At 42.8% G+C, this 26,855-nt stretch overlaps 1 protein-coding gene across 1 annotated transcript in view; it reads left to right on the top strand.

Annotated features, from left to right (window-relative positions):
• HMCN1 (hemicentin 1) overlaps positions 1–26,855 on the top strand; it is a 189,408-nt gene that overhangs the window by 112,036 nt on the left and 50,517 nt on the right. The window contains exons 39-53 of the mRNA XM_051625140.1: positions 875–1,026; positions 1,778–1,901; positions 5,852–6,027; positions 6,326–6,422; positions 8,345–8,467; positions 10,184–10,345; positions 11,035–11,316; positions 12,574–12,741; positions 16,243–16,356; positions 19,795–19,881; positions 20,283–20,474; positions 21,205–21,378; positions 22,571–22,684; positions 24,062–24,207; positions 26,194–26,344. Of these exons, the coding sequence (XP_051481100.1) occupies positions 875–1,026; positions 1,778–1,901; positions 5,852–6,027; positions 6,326–6,422; positions 8,345–8,467; positions 10,184–10,345; positions 11,035–11,316; positions 12,574–12,741; positions 16,243–16,356; positions 19,795–19,881; positions 20,283–20,474; positions 21,205–21,378; positions 22,571–22,684; positions 24,062–24,207; positions 26,194–26,344 (2,262 nt within the window). The remainder of the gene's footprint in view (positions 1–874; positions 1,027–1,777; positions 1,902–5,851; positions 6,028–6,325; positions 6,423–8,344; positions 8,468–10,183; positions 10,346–11,034; positions 11,317–12,573; positions 12,742–16,242; positions 16,357–19,794; positions 19,882–20,282; positions 20,475–21,204; positions 21,379–22,570; positions 22,685–24,061; positions 24,208–26,193; positions 26,345–26,855) is intronic.

Here is a 26,855-nt window from a genome sequence, read left to right as displayed (position 1 = left end):
CTTGCTTTTTTTTTTTCCTGCCATTTCTGCTGTTCCTGGAATTATCAAAGAGCAGGTAGTCTGGGTTACAGGCTGAATTAGTTAATGAATCTTATTTTCAGTACAGAATTTTACACATGCTTTTTCACCACATAGGATATGTATGAATAGATCCCACTATTCTCTTTCTAGGAGTGACTTCAAGTATGAAGTTTTGTACTGATACTGACTGTAAAACTTTAGTAATAAAGTTTTAGTTGTAGGAGCAAGTGGAATTGTTTTGATTCTCCTGATAAATGAAACATCTCCCTTTTTATAAGACTTCTTGTGTGCCATTTTAACATAGCTCTACAAAGTTTGCTCCACTGTATACTTACAGTAAGTGTTTAGAGATGTTCATGAAGATGTTTTTTATTGTCAGACAGACAGATGTTATAAACTGGTAAATGTTCACATATGCTCTGCGAGGCCCATTTATTACTTGGCATATGTATTTGCTTTATGCAGTTCATATGAAAACTTCTTTAATCCCCACTAGTCCTAACGCCTTTCACAAGGTTTAAATGGAACATTATAAAAGTGGGAAGGAATATTTTCTGGTTTTGTGTTGTGGTTCCTGGGTTTCACAGCTGTCCTGTGGGCTGTGCACCCTGCCTACCTTGCTCGCAGTAGTTCCACTGCAGTGATCAGACTGCTCGTGCAAGGAGGGAGCAGGATTTGGCACAGAGCAAACAAGTGGCAACAGTTCAGTAAGAGTAGCATGAGAGATCATTTCAACAACCTAGTGCCTTGCACAAGGAGAAATAATGTTCAGAAGTAAGTGACCCATTTAACTGATTGTGATTAATACTCTGATGCAGCTGTTTCAGCTTTCTTTTCTTTTGTTTTCTTTCAGTGCCACCATCGATCTCTGGCAGCAGTGACATGGTGACAGTGGTGGTCAATAACCTGGTGCGACTGGAGTGTGAAGCCAGAGGCATCCCTGCACCTATTCTGACTTGGCTAAAAGATGGTAGCCCTGTTTCCAGCTTTAGTGATGGACTCCAGGTACTGGGTTCAAATCCTGCTGTTTCCTCTTACGGTAGGAAACTGGTGCAGTTGAATGGAACAGAGTAAGTTAGAGGATTTGGAATGAAAATACTTTTGCTGTAGGTCATTGCTGTGAGTTTAGCTCCAGTAATTGCTGTGTGATGTGGAAGATACAGACATATTGAAATAAGGTGGTTCTTTGAACTGATTTCATACTGAGTAAGAGTTTGTATCAACCAATTTTTTACTTGGCAAGAAGAAAAAATTGGACCATATTCATGTGCTGCAGAGATCTGTAGAGCTCAAGATCATGTAATACCTCATTACATACAATAGTGATTCAGAAAAAAAGACCAACCACTGATGTAAGGATATATGGCAAAGGAGAGAGGGCTTGGTTGCTCTTTGAAAGCAAATTTTATGATCTGAAAGGAAAGGGAATGGACATGAGTATGTTGTGGAGACAGCTCAGGGCAGAGATAAAAGATGTGATAGAATGTTTGAAGCTGGTAAGAGGGAAGAAGGTTCAGATCCCACAAAGACTTGCAGATGCCAGGAGTTCCTTATGGACTTGCATGAAGTTGGACTTCTGCTGTTGCAAGTTTCAGGCAAAAGTCAACAGCAGAGTGCAGGGAAGAGTCCAGGCAACAGAGAGATGGTGGGAAGCAGTGGCAAAACAAGTCTTTCATCTTGAAATGAAACCTAGTATTTCTCTCTGCTTGTTTTACACTGAGGCCTGGGTTCTGAATGTGCCGTGTTTGTGTTGCAGGTTCTGTCTGGGGGCCGAGTCTTGGCACTGACCAGTGCTCAGATCAGTGACACAGGGAAATACACTTGTGTTGCAGTCAATGCTGCAGGCGAGAGCCAAAGAGACATTGATCTCAGGGTTTATGGTGAGATTTTCTAAGAAATCTTTCTTTCATCTTGAGAACTGTTTCTGGAGCTGTAGTTAAACACACTGTGGCCCAGACCTTTAGCAACATTGCTTAAAAATGGTTCCAACCCATAATGGAAGGCAAAGTGATGGGAGATGTGGGTGTATTTAAGTGAAAAGATAACTATGCATGTGTGTACACGTGTATTAAACTATGTGAGTTCTTCTGTGCATCCTTGAAGAAATGCAGCTGCAACAGAGAATTTACAAGTTTAATACTTAAAGGCTTATTTATAAATGATAGGAGATTTTTAGGTGTTTGTATAAAACATATATAGATCCCTTGGGCAAAAGGCATTGCTGGGGTCTTTTTGGAAGCAGAACGAGTCAGTGTGAGTTTGCCAGGCAGCTCTCCAGTTTCCATTCCATTTTCAAGCCTTGCTCTGCCTGTCTAAATGGTGTTGGCTTTTTTAGTGCTAATAGTGACATTGTATTGAGCCCAACCAATCAACTTTGTTTCTTTCAAGAAGCAGGAAATCTCTCTTCTTTATACTTGGTCAGTTTTCCAAAGTCTGTCAGTAAGTTAAGTCTGAAATCTTTTTGACTGATGTAAACTCATCCTTCCTTCTAATTTCGTGTAACGTGTACGAGCTTCGTCCTAATTTTTTGTCACTTCTCTGGGATGCTTTTCATATTGTGTTCTTAGAGATCATTGGTGACGTGCAGATACCAAAGACTGTGACATGTTGCGGGCAGCAATGCCAGGCAGTTTGACTGTAGCAAGTTTTCAGCTTCCTTGGACAGCTCAGTGGTTTTGTTCAGCAGTGAAATGAGGATGAGCAGCAACCTGCCTTTTGTTTTAGAAATCTTAGGGTACCAGATGTGGAGAGAGGGTTTTTGGATGGAAGAACTTTGTGGTTTTTTGCTTCTGCTTTCAGTAGGTCAGTGGAGAGAGAACTGTTTTAGCTCTGCCAGTCTTTTTGTGGCAGTATTTTTTGCCAGGCTTTGTGGCAATCCTAAGCACAAGTCTGGAAAATCTTGCAACAGAAGTTGGAAGTGTGGGTGTTTCTAAGGTGAAGAGGGACAGCTGGCCAGGCTACTTGGTTTTGAGTTTGGCTTTCAGAATTGACTTCCTTGAAAACGCACCATGGTTATGATCCTCGTGACTTGAGTCGTGGCTGCTCCTGCATCTGCAGAGGGCAGCACAGGAAGTCAGGACTGGCATGGCAAACAGGCTCAAGCTTAACATGGGCTGGAACTTTTCATGTCTAGAGCAAGGAATGTCAAGGTCCCTTTTGGAGAATGGTGACAGATGTGTACGTAGCCAGAAAAGTGGCATGGATATATTTATTGTTTCTCTTTTGTTTTCTCTAACCTATATCTCTTTTAGCTGGGTGGAATTAAGAGTGTTTAAAGTTGTGTATGTTTAAAATTACTATTGTATCAGAAGGTGGCCAAGGTTGAGCTCAGCTGCAGGGCCGCCTTGAGTGCGGCTGCCACCAAAGAGTAATATTAATGTTAGGACTTGCCCCATATGGATAACCTGATCAAGAAGTCACAGGAGGAGAATAATTTTGAGTGCAGTTGGAGGGGAGATGGTTAGAAATGTGCAGTGCACTGAGCCAGTCTAGGAGTTGGAAGAATCTGGGTAACTCTGAGTTACCATGAGCATAGTTAAATTAATTTTAAAGCCTGTTCCTTCAGAAACAAATGCTTTAGTGTCTGTCTCTCTGTTTCTTAAGCTCAGTTTGCTTTTCAACACATTTCAGTTCATTTAGCTGAGTGGAAAAGTAATCGGTAGAAAATTATTTGGAAATAAGTTTGCCTTCTGCAGTAATGGATCAGGTTCCAATTTTCAGTTCCATAGCACTCATAAAGAATCTGGGCCTTTGTGAATGCTACAATGAAAGAAAGATAAACAGATTTTTATATTTTTTTTGGTTGCTATATTTCTTATCCACAGAGACCAGACTTTTCCCTAAATTATTTCCAAACTGAAATCAGCTGTTCTGCTTAGTACTTCCTGGGCAAGGAAAACAAAGCTTTATTGTTAATGTTATTTTTCAGGACATCTTGAGAACTGTATTGCTGCTTTACTGAGTAGCACTTTGGAACATTTTATAATCTTATGTGTCCTAAATAATTCTGTATCTTTTTGTTCAGAGTGAAGCCCAGAGTATTTCTCACAGACAGGCCCACTGCTTCCCTTCTTACCCAGTATTTTGTGCAATCAGACAAGAAATTTCTGGAGTAATGCACTGCAGAAGTAAAAAGCCAAGGAAATGGGACAATAAGGATTCTTTTATTTGGTCCTGGTCAACTCTTTTGGTGCAAATGGAACAGTCTTAGTACACAATAAGCAAAAAAGTCCTCCTGGATACATGTAGCTAGACAAAGTAAATCTCACTGGGAGAGTTTTGGTTTTTACAAATCTTTTAATTGTAGATCTAATGTTGCCTTAACATCAAGGGTTTACAGTGAACATGCTCCATGTTTTTAAATTATAAGAAAGGAAAGGGAATCCCTGTGAGCTGCTTTCAGGATTTAAGAACATATATGTCAGTACTTCCATGAACAGGAATTCTTTTCGGGATCACACTCGAGCAGCCCAGTAACATCACTTCTGCTCTACAGTTTGCTGTAGTTCCTTGGGTTGGTGATGCAAACAGAGGCCCCTGACTTGCTGTGGTGTGGTGGACAAACACTCCCGAATTCTGGCTCTGAGCTGGAAAGGGAACCTCTGGTAGGGAGCTGGTGGTAGGCACCAGCAGTGCAGGCTGTGATGGCCTACACACCCCTGCTGACCCAAGTCAGCGTGTCTGACACACCCTGAGTGTGGCAATGTTCTGTTCGTGGCTCCCAGCTGCCTGGGGAGCCTGGGGTGTCCTCTGACCCGTGGTGAGACATCGGCCGTTACCACAGGGCCACCCCGAATGCTGGTCCAAAGCCGTAGGTGGCAATCGGGTTTGGGTCCCGAATCTTTTAATTTAAGCTCATCTTGTCAGTCTTAATATTTGCTCCATGTTATTTTCAACCCCAGCCATGGACACTTTCCCCAAGGAAAATGGCTCTCTTGCTGTGTTTGGTTCTCAGTTACCTTCTCAGTTGCTTTGTTTTTCCTACTGTGGAAACAAACAATTTTAAAAATTGGGAGGAGAAAATGGGCTTTCTCAAATCTTGACACTGTTCAGCAATGGCTCATGGGCTTCGATTTAATGCCCAGAAGCATTTTCCTTTTCTTCTACACAGAAAACTTTCTTTCCAAAAGCTGATTTGTCTACCCTACAACTTGGAAGTAAGAGTGTCCCAATGAGGTTATCACTGCAATTGCAGTACAAATCTAAATGGAATGTTGGCTGCCAACAATTGCAGTAATTAGCTAGCACATACCACACAAACAGATAGACAACTAGTTGTAGATTATGACTTGATGATTAAATCACTAACCCATTCACTTGCCTGCAACCATGTCAGTTCTCATTCTGCCTTCAGCCATCTGTGGACAAAATTCTTACTCAACTCAGAGTTGTCCTTAAAGTCAAGTATCCATCTTGGCACTGTCTGGAACAGCTTACGACATTTTCAATTTCTAGGTCTGATTATTATCTTGAGAGCCTTTTCACTCATCAGTGCTTTTTCTTTTCAGCAGGAATGTACTTTACCCATTCTATATATACTGATGATTTCCTTTCCATTTCAAGTTGTGTTGTTTTTTTTCCTAGTCTTGCTTTTTTACATGGTTTCTCTGTAGCTGGTATCTCACTGTCTTGAGAGATCCTATGTAGAGGGTATTCTGTAAGGAACAAAAATTAATCTGGTGCTTTTTGTGTTGTAAAAGAGACTTAAATTCTGTGTCAGAAAGGTAGTAACTGCAGTTTTATTTTGGTTATATGGAGACTGTTAACTCCACAGTATGTTTACTCTGAGAGGTCTGCAGTGCCTAAAGGTCCTTCTGATGTGTTACTGTAGTTCCACCAGACATCATGGGAGAGGAGCAGAATGTCTCTGTGCTCATGGGCCGAGCAGTGGAGCTGCTCTGCCAGGGCAACGCTGTCCCCCCACCCGTGCTGACGTGGCTCAAGGACGGGCGGCCCGTGCTGAAGAAGCCAGGTCTTAGCATCTCTGAAGATGGAAGCCTACTGAAGGTAAACCGGGTGGTCAGGCTCCAGTGGCCACTGCTGTCTGGGGAGTATCCCCACCCTGAAGGCACTAGATACCCCTTAGAGACGGGGCAGCGTTAGGTCTTCTGCTGCGGTGGATTGGGGCGAGGGAGATCGTATGCATCGAGGTGCGTGTGACTGATCCTGCAGGAGTGATGCTGTATTAGTGCTATTTAGAGAGACCGATGTAAAAATAAAAATTGAAACCTGAGCAACCTCTCCCTGCAAGTTTCACATATAACAATGTAAGAAGAAGAAATCCAGTTCCTTGTTTTCTTCCTAGATTGAAGGAGCTCAAGTACAGGACACTGGTCGCTACACTTGTGAGGCCACAAACGTTGCTGGAAAAACGGAAAAGAACTATAATGTCAATATTTGGGGTAAGATTTATTAAGCTTATTCCAGGAATGGGAACAGAACTCAGAGAGAAATTGCAGTGTGAGACACTAAAATGCTCCTATAGTTCCTAAACACTCAATTGCTGAGGTTCATGCAGGGAAATGTTATTATATTTGTTGTGGTTTAACTGTCCCAAGAAAGTGCGACAGATTTTTCAAACTGCTTTGGTTTGCTTCTAAATTGATAGCAGCTACTTTGTAGGTCTTTGGGTTTCCCTGACAGTGGTTTAGAACTGAACTAACTGGTTTTGTATCCATAGCTCGTATTTGTGCACTCTAATGCCATTTAAAGTAACCTACTAGCTTTCTACTTTTTTAAATGCTGAAGCGTGGAAATTCAGATCAATAAAAGTTGATGTACCTTGCTTTGTTTGATCTGCAAAGTTATCAGCACTGAATCATAAAAATTGCTGTAGCAGAATTCTTCTTAAGGCTGGGTGATGAATGTGGTACAGGACACTGATTTTTAGAGGTTTTTTCTGCACCATCATATTCTTCTTATATCCCTAATAAATTGTGCCTTTTTTTGCTATTGCAAATTAATGTCTTGCTTTGAAATCTCAAGACTAGAATTATCTAGCAGGTTTTGTAACAATAAAACTTTTAGATTTTAATTTAGATTTTTAGTACAGAATTCTGTCATTATTTATTAAAAAGAAACATGAGAGGTGGATATTTTAGTACCATGCAATTTTCTTATGCTAAAGCATCTACCCATTTACTGTGCATACCATCTTCATCTCTCGCCTCTCCCTCCCCAGATTTCTAATATCTGCAAGGGCTGTCACAAGGGACCTTTTATCTCGAAGGGACATGGATTTTTTGTTCTGTGCAATGAGACCATTTCAGTTGGATTTTGAGAGGAGGGATAATTCTTTTCTGGTGAACAGTTTTGGTGGAATAAGCTTAATAGAAACCAAAAGGTGTCTGTGAAAGTCATAAGTGTTTAGAATGAAAGTCTTTGTTTATCCAGGGACCAAAAGTCCTGCTTGCTCTATTTTTAAGTTTTAATGTGTCCTTCTGAGGATTGGCGAGATCCTGAGATCCTGGAACCAGCCCGTGCGTTAAATGTGAGGTGAACCTTTAAACAATGGCACAAACATTTTGACCAAAAGCAGGACAAATGAAAGCTTGGAACCAGTGCAGTACAATAAAGCCCTTTGCAGACAGTCGTTTTGAAACCCAAACATCTGGTTGCTGCTAAATAAAGAGTTTGAAGCGTCAGAAGGAGAAGCTGCCTGCTGCCATGTGCTTTAAAAATGGGCCAGATAAGTTATTCTCTAGTGAGATCTTATTTTCTAGGTGCAGCCTATGTTCTCCTCTGCTTCTTTTAGTCTCTTTTCAAGCCTTACCTACACCATTTTCATCTGATGAAGAAAGTTCCCCCATTTCAAGAAGGCAATTATTACATCTTCCACAGTCTTTTAAGACTTAGAGAATCTGAGTGACAACAGTGATGCCCTTGTCTGCAACTGGGTTACAGTCACAGAGCTGATGAGCAAAACTGTCACTCTGCTACCAATGGGCAGTGGAAGGGATGGGGTCCTTTGTGTTGGATGTGGCAGACCCTGTGTTCAAAAATTTGAAGAAAACACTTGGGTTGAATTGTAGAAGTCATTTGCTGACCAATGGTACTGTCTGGAGGTTTGAGCTATTGCCACGAATGACTTGGGGTCAGTTTGCACAACTGACAGAATCACTTTCGTTCCATGAAGTCATTTCAGAAGTCAGCCAGAAATGGAGCCCGTGCACACCCCAGGCCTCAGAGGCTGAAAGGACAGGTGCACTCATTCCCAAGTGCACCATTCCCTACCCAGGGTCTGGTTGGCATTGCCAGCAAGAGGATACAAGCCTTGCAATTGCTGTAGAGCATAATGGGACTAATTTGTGGCTTTTTTTCTTAGTGTCACCAAGTATTTATGGCTCAGATGACACCTCTCAACTGACAGTAATTGAAGGGAGCTTGATAAGCCTGATATGTGAGTCCAGTGGCATCCCACCACCCAGTCTTACCTGGAAAAAGAATGGTGAGTAACTGACCATTGTCTGGTTTATAAAGTTATTGTGATAATTCTGACCTGCCAGGTTTTCTTTTTCCCATGAACGTGTTTGTTAGTGTGTTGTAAGGAGTTCAACCATGCAGATGTCTAAATAATTCTGCTACTGAAGAAAATGAGCTTCAGTAGTAGATTATTCCCTTATTTCTTGCTCATCTCTGCCTGGATCAGGTATCATTATTTCGAAAGGCGTGCAGGAGAAGCACAGTGCAGAGATTCCTGAGCTGACTTTACAAACTGAGCAGTTAATGAAGCAGTTAACCCCCCTCAGAGTGCCTTCTTACCACAGTGCAGCCAGGCAGCATCAAGCCTTGGTGGTGGGTCCCAGCCAGGAAGGCTGAGAGTCACTGAAATCCAGTGATGCTGGATCAAGGGTCTCTGCCCTGTTCTACTGTATAACCTGGACATATTCTCTGAGGTGTTCTTCAGTTTGCAGCCCTGGCACACTGCCAAGCCATCAAAATGCATCTAGTTGTAGTAATTGCTTTCGGGATATACTGAGCCTTTCTCTCATCCCATCTTAATATTTAAAAGAAGTCTGCACACCTTTTTGCTTTAGGGGTTAAAATAACATTGACAAACACCTGATGAATTGGGAGACAAAAGCAGGTATTTTAAATACCTTCTTTTAAGCATAAGCACCTTTGGAGCCAATGTTAGGCAAAGTAAGTTACTGAAGTCTTCCAGTATAGTAATTCTTGTGTTATTAATCCATCTTACCCATTCATCATGTTTTTCTAGAAGGCACAATACGGTGTGGTATGTGCCCACCTTAATTAATTTTGTCTTGTGGAAAGATAAGATTTTAATGATAAAACACTTACTTTACTACATAAAATTTTCAGAGAAGATCAAGTTTATCAAGTTCTTTTTAAGCCCTGTCTCTTGGAAGCCAAAAAGGCATCGTATGACATGTTCTGATGGCGTACTGCAAGGCCAAGGTGTATGCACTGAGATGACAGAGAGGAAACCTGAACTTTTTGGAAAGTCCAGAAAGGCAGTTAGAAAGTAGTACAGTTTAGAATGCTACTTAAGACACAGATTTTTTTTTTTTGTTCTCTTGATTATTTGGTGCACTTGTTCATAGAGAGGATTTTAAAAGCACAAGTGGGACATACACATTCGCCTTGTAAGAATGATCATGGGCAGGTGAATTCTTTCTGTCACAAAGTCTCCCCCCCAGTTTGGAAGGATGAAGGTAAATTGCCTAATCCGAGGGCTCCGAGATTGAAAATTTTGCTGGTGTAATATTGAGGATGTGATGTTATTTTGTGGCCACGTTTCTGCTGAGGACACCCTGGGCACAGGTGTGTGCCTGCGCGGTGCCGGCAGAGCGACGCGGCGCTGGCCGGGACGGTTACGTGCTGCACAGGCAGGCAGGTCTTACTCGAAGGGTTGGATTTGCTGCTCAGTGGAAGCATCCAAAACTTTCTGGATGGATGCCTGATGAGAGCTGTTGTTCTTTAGCTCAGGTTGCTGTATATCATGAACTCAGCACTTAGTGCGGGAAGTCCTCAGCACCTGCTTGCTCGAGGTGTCTGATGTCTGGGAAAACTCCCACAGAGCAGTTTTAAACTGGACAGTTCTGCAGCTCAATCATTTTTAAATGAGCCTGTGGACTTTGCACTGCATGAGCAAACTCATTACCATTGTCTGTGGTTTTATCTGAAAGAATGTCTCTTGCAGGCTCTCCACTGGTGGCTGACCTTTCAGGAAGGGTGCGAATACTATCCGGAGGCAGACAGCTACAGATTTCAATCGCTGAAAAGTCTGATGCTGCATCTTACTCTTGTGTTGCCTCAAATGTAGCTGGAAGTGCAAAGAAGGAATACAGCTTGCAAGTATACAGTAAGCTACTGTGAAGCTTCTGTTCATAGTTCACCAGTTCTGCAGTAGGGTTGCATTGTGGCAGAGTTACCAGTCTGGGGATGTTAAGCTGCAGGGTTTTCAGAGAGTAAAGGACAATTTAAGGGTACTCCAAGGAGAATGTTAAGTAGGTAAAACTCTGGCAATTTGGCATCAAAGCTTGAGCAAGATGTTGCACGTACATGTTGTAAGTGCATCTGACCACAGATTACAGGGATGTAACCTCTTTAGGTAGTGTAATGTCTTGTCACCAAATTGTTATAGTAAAGACAACTGTTTTCCATTTTTCTGAAAATTCTGTATTTCAGTCAGGAATAAAAGGAGTTATTTTAAACAGTCCTATGAATGAGAAAATGTTCAAGGATCTGTAGGAATTGACTGAATTATAGGCAGTAATTTTATTTAAATTTTTCTCATGTTTGCATTTTAAAAATTGCCTTGAAGTTTGTTTTTCTAAAAACCTTTTGAAGCGTCCTTTGTCTCTTCCCCGCCCTGTGGAAAATGCTGTAAATTGCAGAGAGCCCCTGACTGATTTGCCAGCAGTTCCCCTCAAAAACCCATCTTTATTCCACGCCGATCTGGCAAACTTGATTATTATTCTGTTCCGAAACGGGTGAAGATCCTGAGAAGGAGCTTCCAGTTGACTTCTAAACTGTGTGTTTCTTTTCCAGTTCGACCGACTATCCTAGACGGTGGCAGCCATCCGTCAGAAGTGGTGGTGACCCAGGGAAACGAGGTTTCCTTGGAGTGCAAGGCCCAGGGCACCCCCGAGCCGGCGGTCTCCTGGCTGAAGGACGGCCGGGCGCTGCTGGGGGGCGGGGGCGCCGCCCTGCGCCACCAGGGCCGCGTCCTGCACCTGCAGAACGCCCGGGTGTCGGACACCGGCCGCTACGTCTGCGTCGCCGCCAACGTGGCAGGGCTGTCTGACAGGAAATATGATTTAAGTGTTCATGGTGAGTGTGTGCAAAAGGGGGCAGGCGTCACAGGAACGAGTTAGACCTCTAAGCGCATCACAGGGCACCCAGGAGGTAGTTGTGTGGCTAAGTGCACCCCTGTATCTATTGCAGCCTTTACACGTGATGCAGTTCCAGTTGCAGTGTTACAAAAATCCAGATCCCATTTTATAACTCTTGAGCGTTTAAAAATCTTACCTCTGTCCCTGTTAATAACAATCCACCCCCAGCAGCTCCATCTCCTGAGAGGAGAAAACCAAGATATGGTATAATTTTACAGGATGTTGGGGTGGGTGTCATGGTGAGAAATATTCTGTTGTGGGAGATGGAAATCAAGGTTTAACTGAGAGCACCCTGATAGTGGCTGCTACCTGGGGACACTTACCCAAGGACAGCCAATATCTGAAGTACGTAATTATCAGGTTCTCCCATCTGGCACAATCAGAAGAATTTAAAGGTGGTATCTGCAACTCGTAATTCGTCCCTGTAATTAGACTTAACAGAATTGATTGGAACACGCTGTTGTTTTACAGGCGCTGGAATTTTGACATAGGACTTTTTCACTTCATTGAACACTGAATATTCATGTTTATGCTGTGAAATTAAACACAGGAATTCTCATTATCGAAAATGAGAGGCCTACTTTATTTAGCAGTTTTATTTATGTTTTTATTATTATTATTATTTGGAATGTTTGCTGTGTTATCAAAATTTAGGGTAGTGAAAAGGAACTTTAAGCCTCCTCAAGGTATTTGCAGTGCTGGAGGATGTTGGTCAATTCTTGACCCCAGGCTTTATGTTCTAAACTATGAGTTGTAGAACTGCTTCCAAAGTGGGAATTTTCTTATTTCTAACAAAGAAAAGCTAAAAATAAATTTGTGATAGTTATTTTAATGGGGAGTTGTTCTTGCCATTAGAAAAAAGCATGTAACTCTGTCAGGGTTAGGATTTTTCATAGTGTTTCTGCTGGGAATTATAGAGTGGGCAGAACTGCTATAAACTGTTACTCACTAGGGATCTTTAGCCATGAAATAAAGGTATTAGAACTGGTAGAATTAATGTTAATATTCCATGCAGTTACACAGTAAGAAGTTGTCATTAATACATAGTATTTAATGTCTCAGTTTTGTAGCTCTTCACTTGCCAAGCTTGTCTTAGCTTCAGTGAATTACTGTTTGGATGACAGAATGTTTTGAGAGCAAAATTAGTTTTTATTTGTTCTGAAGTATGCTTTTTTTTATTAATCCCATTCTGTAGTTCCCCCAAGTATTGCTGGTGACCTGCAGATGCCTGAAAACATCAGCATTGTGGAGAAGAATCCTGTCTCCCTGGTCTGTGAAGCTTCAGGAATTCCCCTGCCATCAATAACATGGCTCAGGAACGGATGGCCCGTCACTTCCAACAGCTCAATGCGAATCCTCTCAGGTACAAAAGTAATAAATAAGTAGCTAAAGAAAAGAAAGGGAAGGACACTCTGCATCTTTAGTGCAGGTATGTCACAGGAAAGGAGGATTGGTTTAATAGTCTGTGAGGACAAGCAGAGAAGAGAAGCTGTTACTCACTGTGAAGCTTTTTGGCAATTGGGGTCAGGTTGGCTGGAGCTCCTGGTGAAGAGCTCATGCAAACATTTAAAGCTGTTCCCAAACTTCATGTGAGTGGGCCAGAGGTGTGGTCTGTGCCACGGAATAGCCATTATTCTGGCTGCTGGTGTGAGTTAGTCCAGTGCTTGTTTCCAGAAATATGTCAGATGGTAACATCTTTATCAGTGCCAACACATGTACGGCGGTAGTTCTTTTATTTGACTAGCTTCTCTACCTCTTGCTCTTCAGTTGTTTTATTCTTAAAGTAAAAAAAAAAATCTTGAAGAGAATGAATACACATAACAATAAACAAAGCATATCTTTCATTTTTCTGGGTCTTTATACAAAACCAACGGGAAACCTATTCATGAGAGTCAGAAGTTAATGCATGTCAATACTTCCTGGCCTTGGAGTTAACTGCATCAGATCTCCAGAGTGTCACCAAATGCACATAACAGGAGTTCAAAGGTTCATGGCCCTGTGGCCCGGAGGGGTCAGCGAGGGTGTTGCTGTTACTGACGCTGGTGTGTTTGCGTGTTGGGTTTTGGAGGCAGAGTGTTGGCAGGGGGGGCTGCAGGGGCGGGCTGTGTGAGGAGGGGCTGGGGCTGCCCCTGTCAGGCATGGCGGTTGCTGAAGGTTCCCAGCACCCCCCTGCAGGGCACAGCTGGACCCCTCGGCGCCTCTGGGGGCACCTCTGTGGAATTGTATTTAGGAAAGGGCAAAATGCTGCATGGCAGTGAGGAGAAAAGCGTGAGAAACAGCCCTGCAGGCAGGTTGGAGACAGAGGAGGCCTTTCAGGTGCTAAAGTGGGTATTTTTCCTCAGCCCATGGGGAGATCACGTTGGAGCAGGTATCCACACTGCAGCCCTGTGGTGGGTTGGCCTTGTCTGGCTGCCATATGCCCACCCAGCTGCCCTCTCCTTCCATCCCCTCAATAGGACAAGGGGAGAAAATAAGATGGAGAAGTTTGTGGGTTGGGGTAAAGGCAGGGAGATTGCTTACCAGTTACTGTCACAGGCAAAATAGACTCACCTTGGTCAATGTTAATGTTCATATTCACCAGACAGGTAAGGGAGCTAGAAGGTGTTTAGAAGCTCTGCTAAGACTGGATTTGAAGCTGGTATCTTTCAGGATTTTTACCATTCATGTCGTTTTAAACATGAGTAGTTGTTTTTGACAGGTAGTCCTGTCTTCTGCTTTCCCATTTTTACATATGGTACATGGAAAAAGGAGTGGGTGTCTGATGATGGTTCTGTATTAATCTGACTGTCTGAGTTGGTATGCATTCCTTCTTGTGCAAAGTTGCTATCAACAAAAAATAATTTCTCCAGGGCTTGACTGTTTCTCTTCTGTCTGTTGATTTCTACACCCACGCTAATATCACCACCCGGATTGCGGAGTCAGGAAGGGTGAGAGACAAAAAGATGTTTATTGTCTCTGAATGTTAGCTGCAGTGGGAGTGGGGAAAAGAGGCCAGAACTCAATGCTTTGTTTTCCAGCAAGCTTTATGCTTTTGTGCAATTCTTTAAAAAACGACACGTTGTGGTAGTGAACTGTAAGCAACATGGCATTTGGAACTTCATTTGTGCTTGTACAGCTGTAAAAAAACCATCATCAACAAAAATCCTCCTCTTTGACTAATTTAAGAGGTAAAATACTTTGCCAAAGCAAGATTTAGTTCTGTTGACTGAAAACATACTTGGCATTGCAGATGATTTAAATGTGTGGACACACTGCTGGCAACTTCGAGTCTGTTAATTCAGATACTATGCCCTTGTTTCTTTTTAATGATCTTTCCTACATACTTTAGAAATGAATTTCACCATACACATCTGCTTTCCTTGCAGGCCATGCACTACAGCATGCTAGCTTTAGGAAGGATCAAAGCTTTTCATAAATTTTAACTAAATGTAGAAGATCCTATCATGCCTCAACACTGGAGCCCTGGGTGTGCAAGTATGTGACACTATAGGAAGATGGTCTCCTGCAGGCAGATATCTGCTTCATTTTGCTTCCTGCATGACTTTGTCCAGGATGTGGATGTCAGGAAAGATCAGGGTGACATGATTCTGCAAGGAATGAACCTTCCTCAGTCTCACAGACTTCATTCCAGCAGGGAATATTCCTTGGGCACAGGCACAACCATCAGGCTAGGTCAGCTGTTTTTTCCTTCAAAGCACATGCCCAGAAACATACATTTCTGGGATATGTCCCAATAATGAAACCCTGTGGATATCCACAGGCAGGACACACGTGGTTCAGATGTGATGTACTGTGAGGTTGTGATTAGTAATGGGAGAGCTGCTAATGAGAAACTGGAAAAGCTGAAGGATGGCCACCACATTTGGTTTCACACTTGCATGCTCGCTGCTGTTTGTTTTGCTGTTCCTCTGCCCAAAAGGAAGCCAAGAGAAGTCATTCTGCTAAGGCAAAGCAGTGAGACTCCTGGTCCTTTGGTCAAGTATATTTGCAAACCTTTTAGACAAGCATGCTGATGCCAATGTGTTCTGGCAACTGCTGTGCTGTAGCGTTAGGAGAAATGTGTTAGTTTAAAACATTACGTGCAAACCAGTACTGTTGTCACCTGTTGTTATTGATGGCACAGTTAATACCAATGCTAGAAGAGAGGAGAGGTATTTTTTTCCTTATCTGTGCATGTGAAAATACCCCTTATGGCGTGTTTGCATTTATAAAAATAAACTTACTTTTATATGTACACAACCCACCCCCCCTCTGATGAGGCTGTATTATTATTCCTGGGTAGTCATCTCAATGCTCAGTATAGCAGAGTGCTCATGTCAGCAAGAATTGTGCTGTCTGAGACTCCGTGTTCTGTCAAAGTTCTCTGCATAGAAGTACCTGCAGAAATCTTGCATATTGCAAGCCCAGAGTTCCTGCCACATCCCAAGAGTCTGCACTGCTCAAGGAACTGCATGTGCACTGTACCCCTGCCTGTAGTCTGAGTGGCCTGTGCGGAGCAGGGTTAATTTTCTCTGCACAGACTTGTCAGATGTGTCTTGGAAGTTTTCAGTGATTGTTCTGGTTGGTCTCTGATTTCCTCCAGAAATTCTCAGAAAATGTCTGAATGCCTCAAAATTCACTTAAATGTAATTTCTGGTGGGGAAAAAAAGGGCCTAAGCACACGTGCAGAAATTATGGGAGTATGAGTAAGGTCAGTCGCTTTCCCTACTCCCTGTTCACCAAAACCAGAGCACGTGAAAAAAAATGCACAGCTGTAAATTTCACCAATGCATAAAAGAAGTGTAGGGGTTAGCACAGACAATTTGGGAGCACGTTGGTTGGAGCAGGACTTGAATGACTGCAGGTGTTCTGGCTTTCTCCTCAGGAGGCAGAGCGCTGCGCCTGACACACACGCGCGTGGCGGATGAAGGTCGGTACACCTGCGTGGTCACCAATGCTGCAGGAGAAGTGAGGAAGGATTTTGACCTTTCTGTTCTAGGTAAGTACAGGATAATTTCTGTTGGAGTAGAAAAAGATAAGGGGTCTACTGTATACTTTGCTGGTATTGTAAAAAGTATTGTGCCAAAAAAGTCCTTGGAGGGGGAAAAGTACATTTGGTAAGGTGGTCAGAAAAACAGGTTTCAAAGAGAAGTGAGTTTTCTGTTTTAAGTTTTTTGAATTAATGTGGCATAATTTGGAGTAACTGGCAGCTCCTTCTGTTTTGTGGTTTGTTTCTCTCCTGAAAAGGAGTGATGTCAGTGAAACTGGCTTCAGTGAGGTGGCTATTTCAGTTGGGTAGGAGTCTGGGGGATACTGACAGCTGGCCTTCCATCCTCTCTTCTGTTTCTGGGTGCTCAGAGCTCCACTCTCCCTTGGGCCTGATGAACAGGTTGAGTCAGCTGATGAGTGTGTTTTTGTTTTCCTGGCCAAGTTTGTTTTCAGCCAGATCCATTCCCTGCTGCTTCACCACACAGCCCATAAACACTGGTACTGGTGAAAGGAAGATGACATGAGCGAGTGGTCAGGGAAGTAGTGTTATGTCTTTTGGCCCTGGTATGAATTTAAACTGGTTTAAGTGAAAAGAAATCTACAGCCCCAGGAAATGATAAGAAGGTCATGTGAGTCTCTTGCACCTAATGCTCGCATGCAGAAAGATGAACCCCATGTGATAATACTGTGAATTAAGACCAGCCTTGCTGTGCAGCACTGCCTGTACTGTGTACAACTGAGTGGCATGGTGGTAATAATCTGTTGCAACAGAGATGTGTAGGCAAAGGCAAGATCAACAGGAAAATTAAACACTGGAGCTAGAATTGTTTTAGCAAAATAGAGATCTCTGATCCAGTGGAAACCTTCAGTCAGCAGAGATTTTAGTCTGGTGAAGGGTAGTGGGTGATCCTGCTAATGTATTTAGACAAGGACTGGTACAGGAAGCTCTTTAGATGGCTGTTTGAAACCATGAATGTGTAATTTTGTCACTTATTTTTAAAATATAGTAATTTTGCAGAATATTCTGCTTTTTGGTTTAGAAACTGTTTGTTGGTTTTTACTAACAATTACCAGGCCTGTATATCATGTTCCTGTAGGCTGCTTTTCTCTAAGGTGCTGAGCTCTTTAAGGTGCTGAGCTCTCTCAGCTTCCCTTGCCTTCAGCTGCCCTACACATATTCCTCCTGCAAAGGATAACTCACAATCATGTCAGTTCATGTTTATTTGATGAGCTCATGGAAGTTTAAGTCTGGTAGAATGGAAGAGGAGGATAAACACTGAAAAGCATTCATTGTTTTACTGTTTTCTTTGGAGGGTTTTAGTAGCAGGGTGTTCATGAGGGTTCTGGACATCTCTTTTGCATAGGCTTTGTTTGCCTTGAAGAAAAATTGCTCAGTGAAGCTGATTTCAAGTGGAAAATTCCATTGTTCGGTCTTCTCTTCCCTCCCCCCAGTAATTTCTTTGTCTTTCTAGGGGAAAGTTACTGGAATGTGGCCTGATATTGACACAGAATATTCACCAGCTCACTGTAAATAAGAACTGTACAGAGACATCCCACTGTTTCTCTGAGTTGGTGTAGGAGGTGCAACAGAGGAGCCAGTTTGCAGGGAGAGCTTGGTGTAATAAACATGATATTTATATATTTGCAAAATGTTTGGTGTGGCTTTGTCATATCTCTGAAATTAATATGTGTTGACATCTTACTGTACTACTTTGGGGCCAAAGCAATGAGTTGCTCTGGTTATTTATAAATACTAACTTTTGGCTTGACTGAAAAGTCCTAAAGTTTATGATTTTCAGTTATATTTTCCCCCATCTAGTTCCTTCACTAGTTGATGTGAGAAAGATCTTGTTGCATTTGGACACTAGAACCCATACAGACGTCTGGTTTGCATTGTATGTACAGTCACAGCAGGGAATTTGATCATAACTGCATCACAAGTTGGTGAGAGTGCCAGGACTGGCCACATCTTCCTGCATGCGAAATTCTTCTCACCCGCATCTCGCCATGTGTCCTGTCCAGAGGCCAACTTCAGCCACTTTTTTGCCATTCCAGTCAAGTGAAATGGAAGCCTCTTTCCATTTTTTTTTTTCCCTCACTTTAGTTTGTACCTTCATTAGTTTAAAATATCTGGTGTAACATTATTTTTCTCTGCTGACAATGAATTCTGCATATTGCTGTGATTCTTATTTTTAGGAGACTTTTGCTTCCAACTTAGTGGTAGATCACAAATAATCTGCTGAGTATATTTTACTTCCTCTCTCTTTAGGCCTTCAATCTGGGCTGTAAGTTTGCTTTTTGTAGGATTATTAAAGCTTGGTACCTGGCTCCCTAGTCTGACATTTTTGTTATAACTTCCAAAATCCCTTGGACATTGGGCTTGCTTCCCAATGGCCATAGGTCTCCTTTTCAGCCTGTTACTCTCCACGCTTGCTTAGATTTGTAGTGTCATTTTCTTTTGGCCTGAATCCACCAATGCCTCTGCTTTGAAATAAGTAGCTGATTTGCCACCACAGCTACTCACCAACACGTTCAGAATCTGCCTTCCCTCATGCAGTAGCACCTGGGTCTGTGTCGCCCTGGTGACCAAGATGATTTGGAAACCAATGACCAAATAATTTGGAGTTAGCTATTTGGGAGGTGGATAGGGATTTTAAGGGTATAGTTTTGTCTTCTGCTTCCCTAGAGGAACATAGTTTGTACCACAATGAGATGCTTGTAGACCTATTCAGTTTGTTCATCTGCCTGAATGGAATTAGCTGTATTTGCATAAAGCACAGGTATGCCTCTACACAGCATCTGCTTGTTTCTCATCTCTTGCATTGCTTTGAGCATGCCAATAAGGAGGAAAAACCAACACACATGGTGTGTGACTAGACAAGCTGAGTTATTTTTTTAAACGAATCGGTTCTTTCCTAGGGTTCTAGATAGATGCTTTCAATTACTGTTGGAGAAGAAACAACTCGTAAACTTAAGCACATAGTTTTGAACAAATAAATCACTTGCTGCTTGATATGTGATGACAGAACTTGTTTCCAAACTTAAAAAGCCTGTTGGTGCATAAAATCAAAGCTGGCCCCACTAACTGTGGCTCATCACCATTGCCCTGCTAAGGGGACTCAGAAACCTTACCCTGCAGACCATGCTTCTCAGCACCCCCACTATCTCTCTAGCTCTTAAGACTAAATGAGGTGAGAACCTTATGGGTCTGTGGTCCTCTCCTGCCCTTGGCATGGACTTGTGTGGTGGAGGGGTGCAGAAGAGCATGTGTGTCTGTTGTCCAGGCAGGTTAGCTCTGTACCCTCTCACATCTGGACCTGTTTCTGGTAGACCTGAGCTGTTTGTTGACTGATGTGATTTAGGGCTGAGATGCAGCCTGCGTGTGTCTGCTGGGTTTAACTTGTTTGTAAATAGGACTTGCTGATGGTGTCTCCTTGTCTGTTTGCAGTGCCTCCAGGGATTGTGGGTGAAAATAAACTGGAAGATGTGAAAGTGAAAGAGAAGCACCAAGTTACCTTAACATGTGAAGTGACAGGTAAAAGTAATACAGTACTACTTACATTTATTGATCAAACCCACGGTGTAGCTTGTCATTGGTTCTGAGCAGCATGTTTTTAATGGAATTTGGGGGGGGGTTTAAATAACCAGGGTGCTTGCATCAAGACTACAGCACTCCTCTTTATAAAGGCTGTGTAAAATGTAACCATGAGAGTAGCTGCTGGGATATTTCTTCTTTAAAGACCTTTGGAATTTAAGAGGAGCTGTATATTATTTCAGGAGGTTCAAAGACTTTAGAACGCACATTCCAAAACATGTCCCTCAAGGGTATATTGTAAAAGTGAATCTGACGCTGTATTCTTAAGTTGTTTGGAAACCTTGGCATATCCTGGAGGCTGTGCAACAACTAATATTTACAATTTTCTTTACTTCATTAAGGGAACCCTGTACCTCAGATCTCCTGGATGAAGGATGGGCAAGTTCTGGCTGAGGATGGAGATCACAAGTTTCTCTCCAGTGGGCGTTTCCTGCAAATCACCAACGCTCAAGTCGCTGACACAGGGAGATACACGTGTATTGCATCCAATACAGCTGGAGATAAGAGCAAAAGTTACAGTCTTAATGTGCTTGGTAAGACAGCTGGGCTGGCTCTTGCAGAGAAGACATTAATCCCAGGAAAAAAAACAGATAATCAGATTGGAATTTCTTAATACTTTAATTACAGCAGTGCTTAACTTGCCTGGCTGTGATAAAAATTCCATAGCTTAGTAATTGATAAATAATAGTAGTTCAATAGAAACAGCAGTTCTGTGATGTAGACAATACAGAGCTAGAAAATGTGGAGCTTTATTAGGGCATTTTATGGAATGAGCAGGACAATACATTGGCTTATTGTGATTCAAGGAAGGAGTATCTGAAGTGTTGTTCAGATTGTGATCTTTTCATAAGAGCTGAAAACATCTGCAGTTGGCTTTTTTTGGGGTGGTTCTTGCATAACCCAATGCAAACAATTGCCAGTTTGTTTTCCACATCCTCATTTCCTAGGTTCATGCCTCCTAATGTCCTGCTGCTCCCAGGATCAGTGGGCAGTGGGGCTGCCAGTGCTGTGCCAGAAGGGATATCTGCCTTCCCGCTGACCTGTGCTTGACAAAGGCTCAGGGGGAATGGAGTCCACCAGCCCTTGACTGCAGGACAAAGGATAAAACCAGATGAATGCGGTTTGCCTCTGGGTTTCAGTGCACCTCATAGGAATGCCTCCCAGCTAGTTAAGGCTGCAACCAGATTCCTAGACTGAACAGAGAATAGAAAACTGAGTTTTCATAGAGGTCCTTGCTCTGGTTAATGATTTTGTTGTTCACAGTGTCTCCAACCATTGTGGGTGCAGACAGCCAGGGAAAGGCAGAAGATGTCGCTGTTATCCTCAACAGCCCAACATCCTTGGTGTGTGAGGCTTACTCATACCCTCCAGCTACAATCACCTGGCTGAAAGATGGGAATCTTTTAGAGTCAAACAGCAATATCCGCATTTTGCCAGGTACATTTTTTCCGTTGTTATTGAGAAGTAACATAGCACTTTATTCTTTCAGCATTTTGTTTCCTGTTGCAGATTTTTTTTTTTTTAAACCAAAGGAAGTATTTCTGTTGAGTGCAATGTTTGTACTTTTGTAGCATTTCCCATTCCAGTATTTTCTAAGTGCTTCATAACTGACTGATGATTTACTTGTATTTTATTTGTATTTGGGTATTTATCCTTTGGTTGCATAAAGCTAAATGATGGCAAACAAGTTCATTTGGGTTAATAATGAATGTAAGGAACTTGAAGTTAAGTATGGAAATCAGATGGAAAGAGATATAAGCAACGATAGTAGTAAGAAGAGTGTGGTGGCATTTTTCTAGGTTGTTAGTAGTTTGCCATTTTCAATTTGTGGAGTAACTCTTACCTGCCACATCTACAGATTTGCGAAACAGGAACAGGCTTCCCTGGTAGCATGAAGTGCTGTAGGTGAACAGGTACTTCAGCATTGTTAACTGCAAGTGTTCAGAGGAAGCATGAGTCGATATGGATAGTGAGGAGTTGGATTCCTGCACAGAGGGACAACATCTAGGAATGCTGTCTGAAAAGAGCTGCAGCCAAAGTAAATAGTGGCTCACTACTGAGAAGGCAGACAATATAAATCATAAATAAGCAGGATGCTATGGGAAAGAAACTGGTGGATGTCAAAGTTGTAGAGGTCACCTGAAGTTTTAAATCTTCTCGGCTCATTCACATTTACACTCCTCATGTTGTGGCTGTTGCCTCCATCTGTTTTTTCCTCCCAAGCGCTGTGCTGAAACCGAAAGGCCGTTCGGAGGCTTCCATCCACCCCTGGATGTTGAATAGGCTCTTCTTGCTCAGTCTCACCCATTATTCTGCCTTTCACTTTTTCTGTGAATGAAGCACAGAAACCGTAACCACTTCTTCCTATCGAAACATCTTCAAGAAATTTCTTGTACAGAACTATATTAACAAATCTTCCAGGAATCTGTAAGCGACAGGATCTGTGATCCAAAGCCCTGCCACATGTTGTGTGCTCATTTGTTACTCAGGATGCGTGGTGGGAAGCAGTCAGTTTTTCTAAGGGCAGAACTTGGACCAAAGGACGAAAAGTACCCTGCAGAAACCATTCCAATAATCGGGAAGCAAGAGTACAACATGGATGTGATTAAAGAGTTGTGTCTTTTGGCAGGTGGTCGAACTCTGCAGATCCTGAACGCGCAGGAGGACAATGCTGGCAGATACACCTGTGTAGCCACAAATGAGGCTGGGGAAACTTTGAAACACTATGAAGTGAAAGTCTACAGTAAGGAAATACTTCCAGTCATTTGGGTTGTTTTTCATTCTTTGTTTTTTTCCCTTTGCAGTGTTACCTGCCCTGGTGAACACCAGGGTTGCTGTTAGTGGCTTTGTTTAGCAAACATCTTCGTTAGCTCGTGGCAGCTGTTGAGGAAAGACACTGGAAAAGTTTGCTGTTGCATCCTTTTCCAGTGCTGCTGTTGGGCTAAAACTCTTTGTATCACCCAGGGGAAGACATTTAAGAAACATTGATCATGCATTTCTTCTGAAATGTTATTGGTGATGGTTTTCAAATCAGACAAACCCAACACAATGGGAGGTGTGAGCAGAGAATACTGTGAGCAAAGAAACTATTTTAGAAAAAAAGAGAGGAAGGGACACGTAACATCTAATGGGAAACTTTTCCTTGAGTAAGGTGAAACAGGAGGATACTATTTTTGCATCCTTCCATAAAACACCATATAGACAAAAGCTTTCACACTCGAGGCTTCCTGTCAGCACATTGTGCTTTGAGCATCTGTGCCTAATACTCTATTTTAATGCTCAAACTCTTCATTATGGACTCAGTCAAGCATGATTTTTTGTCTTCTTTTTTTGTTATATTTCCTGGTATGAATTGGAGTTTGGTTTTCATCCTCCCAGTAACCGTGCTGTTATTTTAATTACACTGAGTCCTTAATAAGGCCCCATTGGATTCAGAATAATGAGAAGATGACAAAAGAGTTCATTATGGAAGTGTGACTATGTAGCACATAAAGCCCCACACCCCTAAGTGCCATTGCAACTGTCAGTTATTGTGGCACTGTAGGCATTAGGGATAATTTAAAATTTCCCATTGAAAAAATAATGGAAAATGCTTTGAAAGCACTGAAAAAAAAAAAAAAAAAAGAGACCAGGGTGGGGGGTAGCTGAAGAGTTTTGAAATGTTCTGTTTTCATGCTGATTCAGAAGGAAACCAGATTTTGCAACACTGGGATTTCAGCAGAATGGAAATATTGAGCTTTGACCAGTCACTCTCAGTGTGGACTTCAAACATATGTTTCTCTTAGTTTCCATTAAACCCCTTTTTAATTACTCCAGTACACTGAACTTTGTAGAATTCAAGGCAAACACATAATAAATGCTATAGCTAGTCAGGTTTGCTTGTCCAAAACTGTTGAACAGTTTTATATGTTTCAATATATAATGCATTTATATAGGTATATAAAAATAAAAATTCAGCTTTGGGAAAGAGGCAGGCTATAGGGGGGTTGTGTTTGCTTTCCCTGAGGTTATCCTCCAGGTTTTCCCTTTGTCCTGTTAATTTTGTTAATAAGTCTGATTAAATTTGTTAATAAGACAGCAAGTAATGAGAGCCCCTCTTGCTCCCTTTGTTTTTGTGCAGTTCCACCCACCATTAAGAAAGGGGATATCTCGGGGATGGGTCTGTCCCCTAAGGAAGTGAAGATCAAAGTAAACCACAGCCTTACCCTGGAGTGTGAAGCCCATGCCATTCCTGCTGCTGCCATCAGCTGGTACAAGGACGGACAGGCCAGTCACAACATTAATTCCTTCTGATGGGTGGATTTTGTACAGAAACAGCTGCATGTTCAGTCTCACTGTTAATCACAGAATCATAGAATGCCAGGTTGGAAGGGACCTCAAGGATCATCTGGTCCAACCTTTCTAGGTACTATGGTAGTTTATATGTGCATTCATGCAGTGTTCCAGGCTCACTTGCACTGCTGAACTCAGTGGGAAGTCATTTTCCCACTGTCCTGCTGTCAAGATAACCCCTCATGCATCCTGAGGTGTTTGCTGTTGGCCAGAGCTCTGCAAATGGACACCCTTGCTTTTTTTTGGGTGCTTGGGAGTGCCACTGAGACATCAGTGCTGGAGTTCACAGGGCCTGCTGCTGGCCTGTGTTGGAAAGGAGAGGGCCCTGCCTCCAGTAGTGTCCCCTGATATGGCCTCAAGTCCCTTTGCCATTGATAGTCCCCAAAGGCCCTGTTACAGAATGGCCCCATGCTTGGTTTCCTGGAGTGCTGCCCTTGCAGAAGTTGCAGAGAGCCTCCCACTCAGCTCTGGCAGAACCACAAAGCCACAGAAGCATCTGGATCCTCTGCAGGGGGGAAGGAGGCGTGATTCCTGCCACATGGAGTCTTCTCAACAGCATCAGTCTGGAGGAGAAGCAGTTTGGAAGGGCAATGCCACAGAGTCGTACTGATGTGCAGCCTGCTTGGGGGCTGGTTTAGATAAAAAGGAAGTGGTGCAACTCTTGTGTAAGGAGGGAGAATGGAACATCTCTTGCTTTGGCTGTTCTTGGCAGGGCACTTGTGTGGCAGGCTGAAGCAGCTCTTGCTGAAGCTACCGGGCATGCTGAAGCAGCCTGGAATCCCTGGGTGCACATCCTCTGTCTGGCTGGGGTGTGGCTGTAGTTCTAGGATGCCCTGGGGGTACTGATAAGGAAGAGTGATGCTGGGGAGAGTTTAGGAGTCCCCAAAGACAGAGGGTGGCTGCGAGCAGCTTGCTGCTGCTGTCAGGGCAGCAGCTTTGTCTTAGGTTGCTTCTGGACAAATGGCTTTCACTCACATCCACGCACTGAAGTAATTGTGCCCTGCATGCCAGGAGTTCAGTGCTGACTCCTTGATGTGATCTGTTTTCATTATTGAGAGATACAGGTTAGGCAAGTGTTGTGTCTGCTGTCAGATGGGGTGTAAATTCTGCGGACATCCTGTGTATGTGTGTGTTGCTGCTGCATCGGATTTATGTTCACACCATGCCCTCACTGAGCAGCAGGTCTGAGGGGCTGTGGCTGTAGCATGAGTTGGTTTGCAGTGTTCACCTCATGGAAAACAGGTAGTTTTTACACGTGTAGGTTTCCCCTCAGCTCATTGGCTGGGCCAGTGAGTTCAGGGATTAAATCAGCCCAATTTAACCTGATGTCATGAGAGCCCTTCCCTGATGGGATGGCACTACTCTGTTAAGCAGCAGCTTGCAGCTGGGCTTCAGGGTGATGTAACACCCCATCCTCTTAGGAGACCAGCTACCAGTATCAGAAAGGTGAACATGCAGAGATACTGACAACCATAAACATTAAAGAAGACCTGAAGAAGACTTGAAGACCTGTCCCAAGGAGCTGGAGCTTGATCAAGTTTACTCAGGGAGGAAAAGCTTTTGGTCTGAGGGCAAGGAGGAGCAGAGGAGAGGAGAGCTGGGCTTCACCACCTGTGGCCACAGCTGCTGTCCCAGGACTGTCCGAAGTGATGACCCTCAGTATTTGGTGTCCTGAGCAGCTGCCTGCTCTGTGGGGGTGGGAAGCAGAGCCTGGCTGGTGGCACAAACAAAAGCTGCTGTGTCCTTCGGGGTGTCAAAGCAGAGGAAATACCAAAACATGCCCTTGTTCCCATGTGCTGCCTTAGGGAGGGCTTTGAAACAATCCAAATGTGACCAAAAGAGAGGTGATGTGGTGTTAGTTCCACAAATAGGGCTGGTTCTAGTGCCAAGTGTTAATTTCCCTGTAAAATTACCTTACAGCCCCTCAGCCCTGATGAGCATGTCCTTGTCCAAGCTGGTGGCCGGGCTCTGCAGATTAAGGAGGCCCAAGTGTCAGACACTGGTCGCTACACTTGTCTGGCATCCAACATTGCTGGAGAGGATGAAGTGGAATTTGATGTAAATATACAAGGTAAACTGAGTTCAGATAATGCAATTTTTCTGGTAGCCTCCTTTTCTAATGGGCTGGGATGTTGGAATTCTTTATAATTTTGTGTCCTTTGTACATGCTTGGTGTAATCCAGTGCTTTTGTGTTTTGAGTGATCTTTATTTTGTATGTATTTTGTTCATTTTTAAGAAAGACAGTATTTGATTATTGCATATGACATATGCTGTGTTTTTGAAGTCAGCAGAATGTCATAGCAACTCTGGTATTCCTATAAACTACAGGAAGATGTTTTAATTCTGCTTAAACTAGGGCATCACATTGTTCATCTGTATTGAGTAGTACTTACTCCAGACATTAGCTTCCTGTTGGCCTGCACACCGTGTATAAATACCTGGAAACAATAGTTACTCATTTCTGAAAATTTAGGCAAAATTAGAACTCGAATAAAACCAGATAGCTTACTATTTGAGTATGATTGTTGATTAAGACCTTCTGGGTTTTGTTATCGGGTCGTCTTATGCTGTTATTTATTGG

This window comes from Apus apus, chromosome 7, assembly GCF_020740795.1.
Source record: "Apus apus isolate bApuApu2 chromosome 7, bApuApu2.pri.cur, whole genome shotgun sequence".
Taxonomy (NCBI): domain Eukaryota; kingdom Metazoa; phylum Chordata; class Aves; order Apodiformes; family Apodidae; genus Apus; species Apus apus.
The sequence above is the reverse complement of the archived record's forward strand: the minus strand, read 5'-3'. Positions and strand labels throughout refer to the sequence as shown.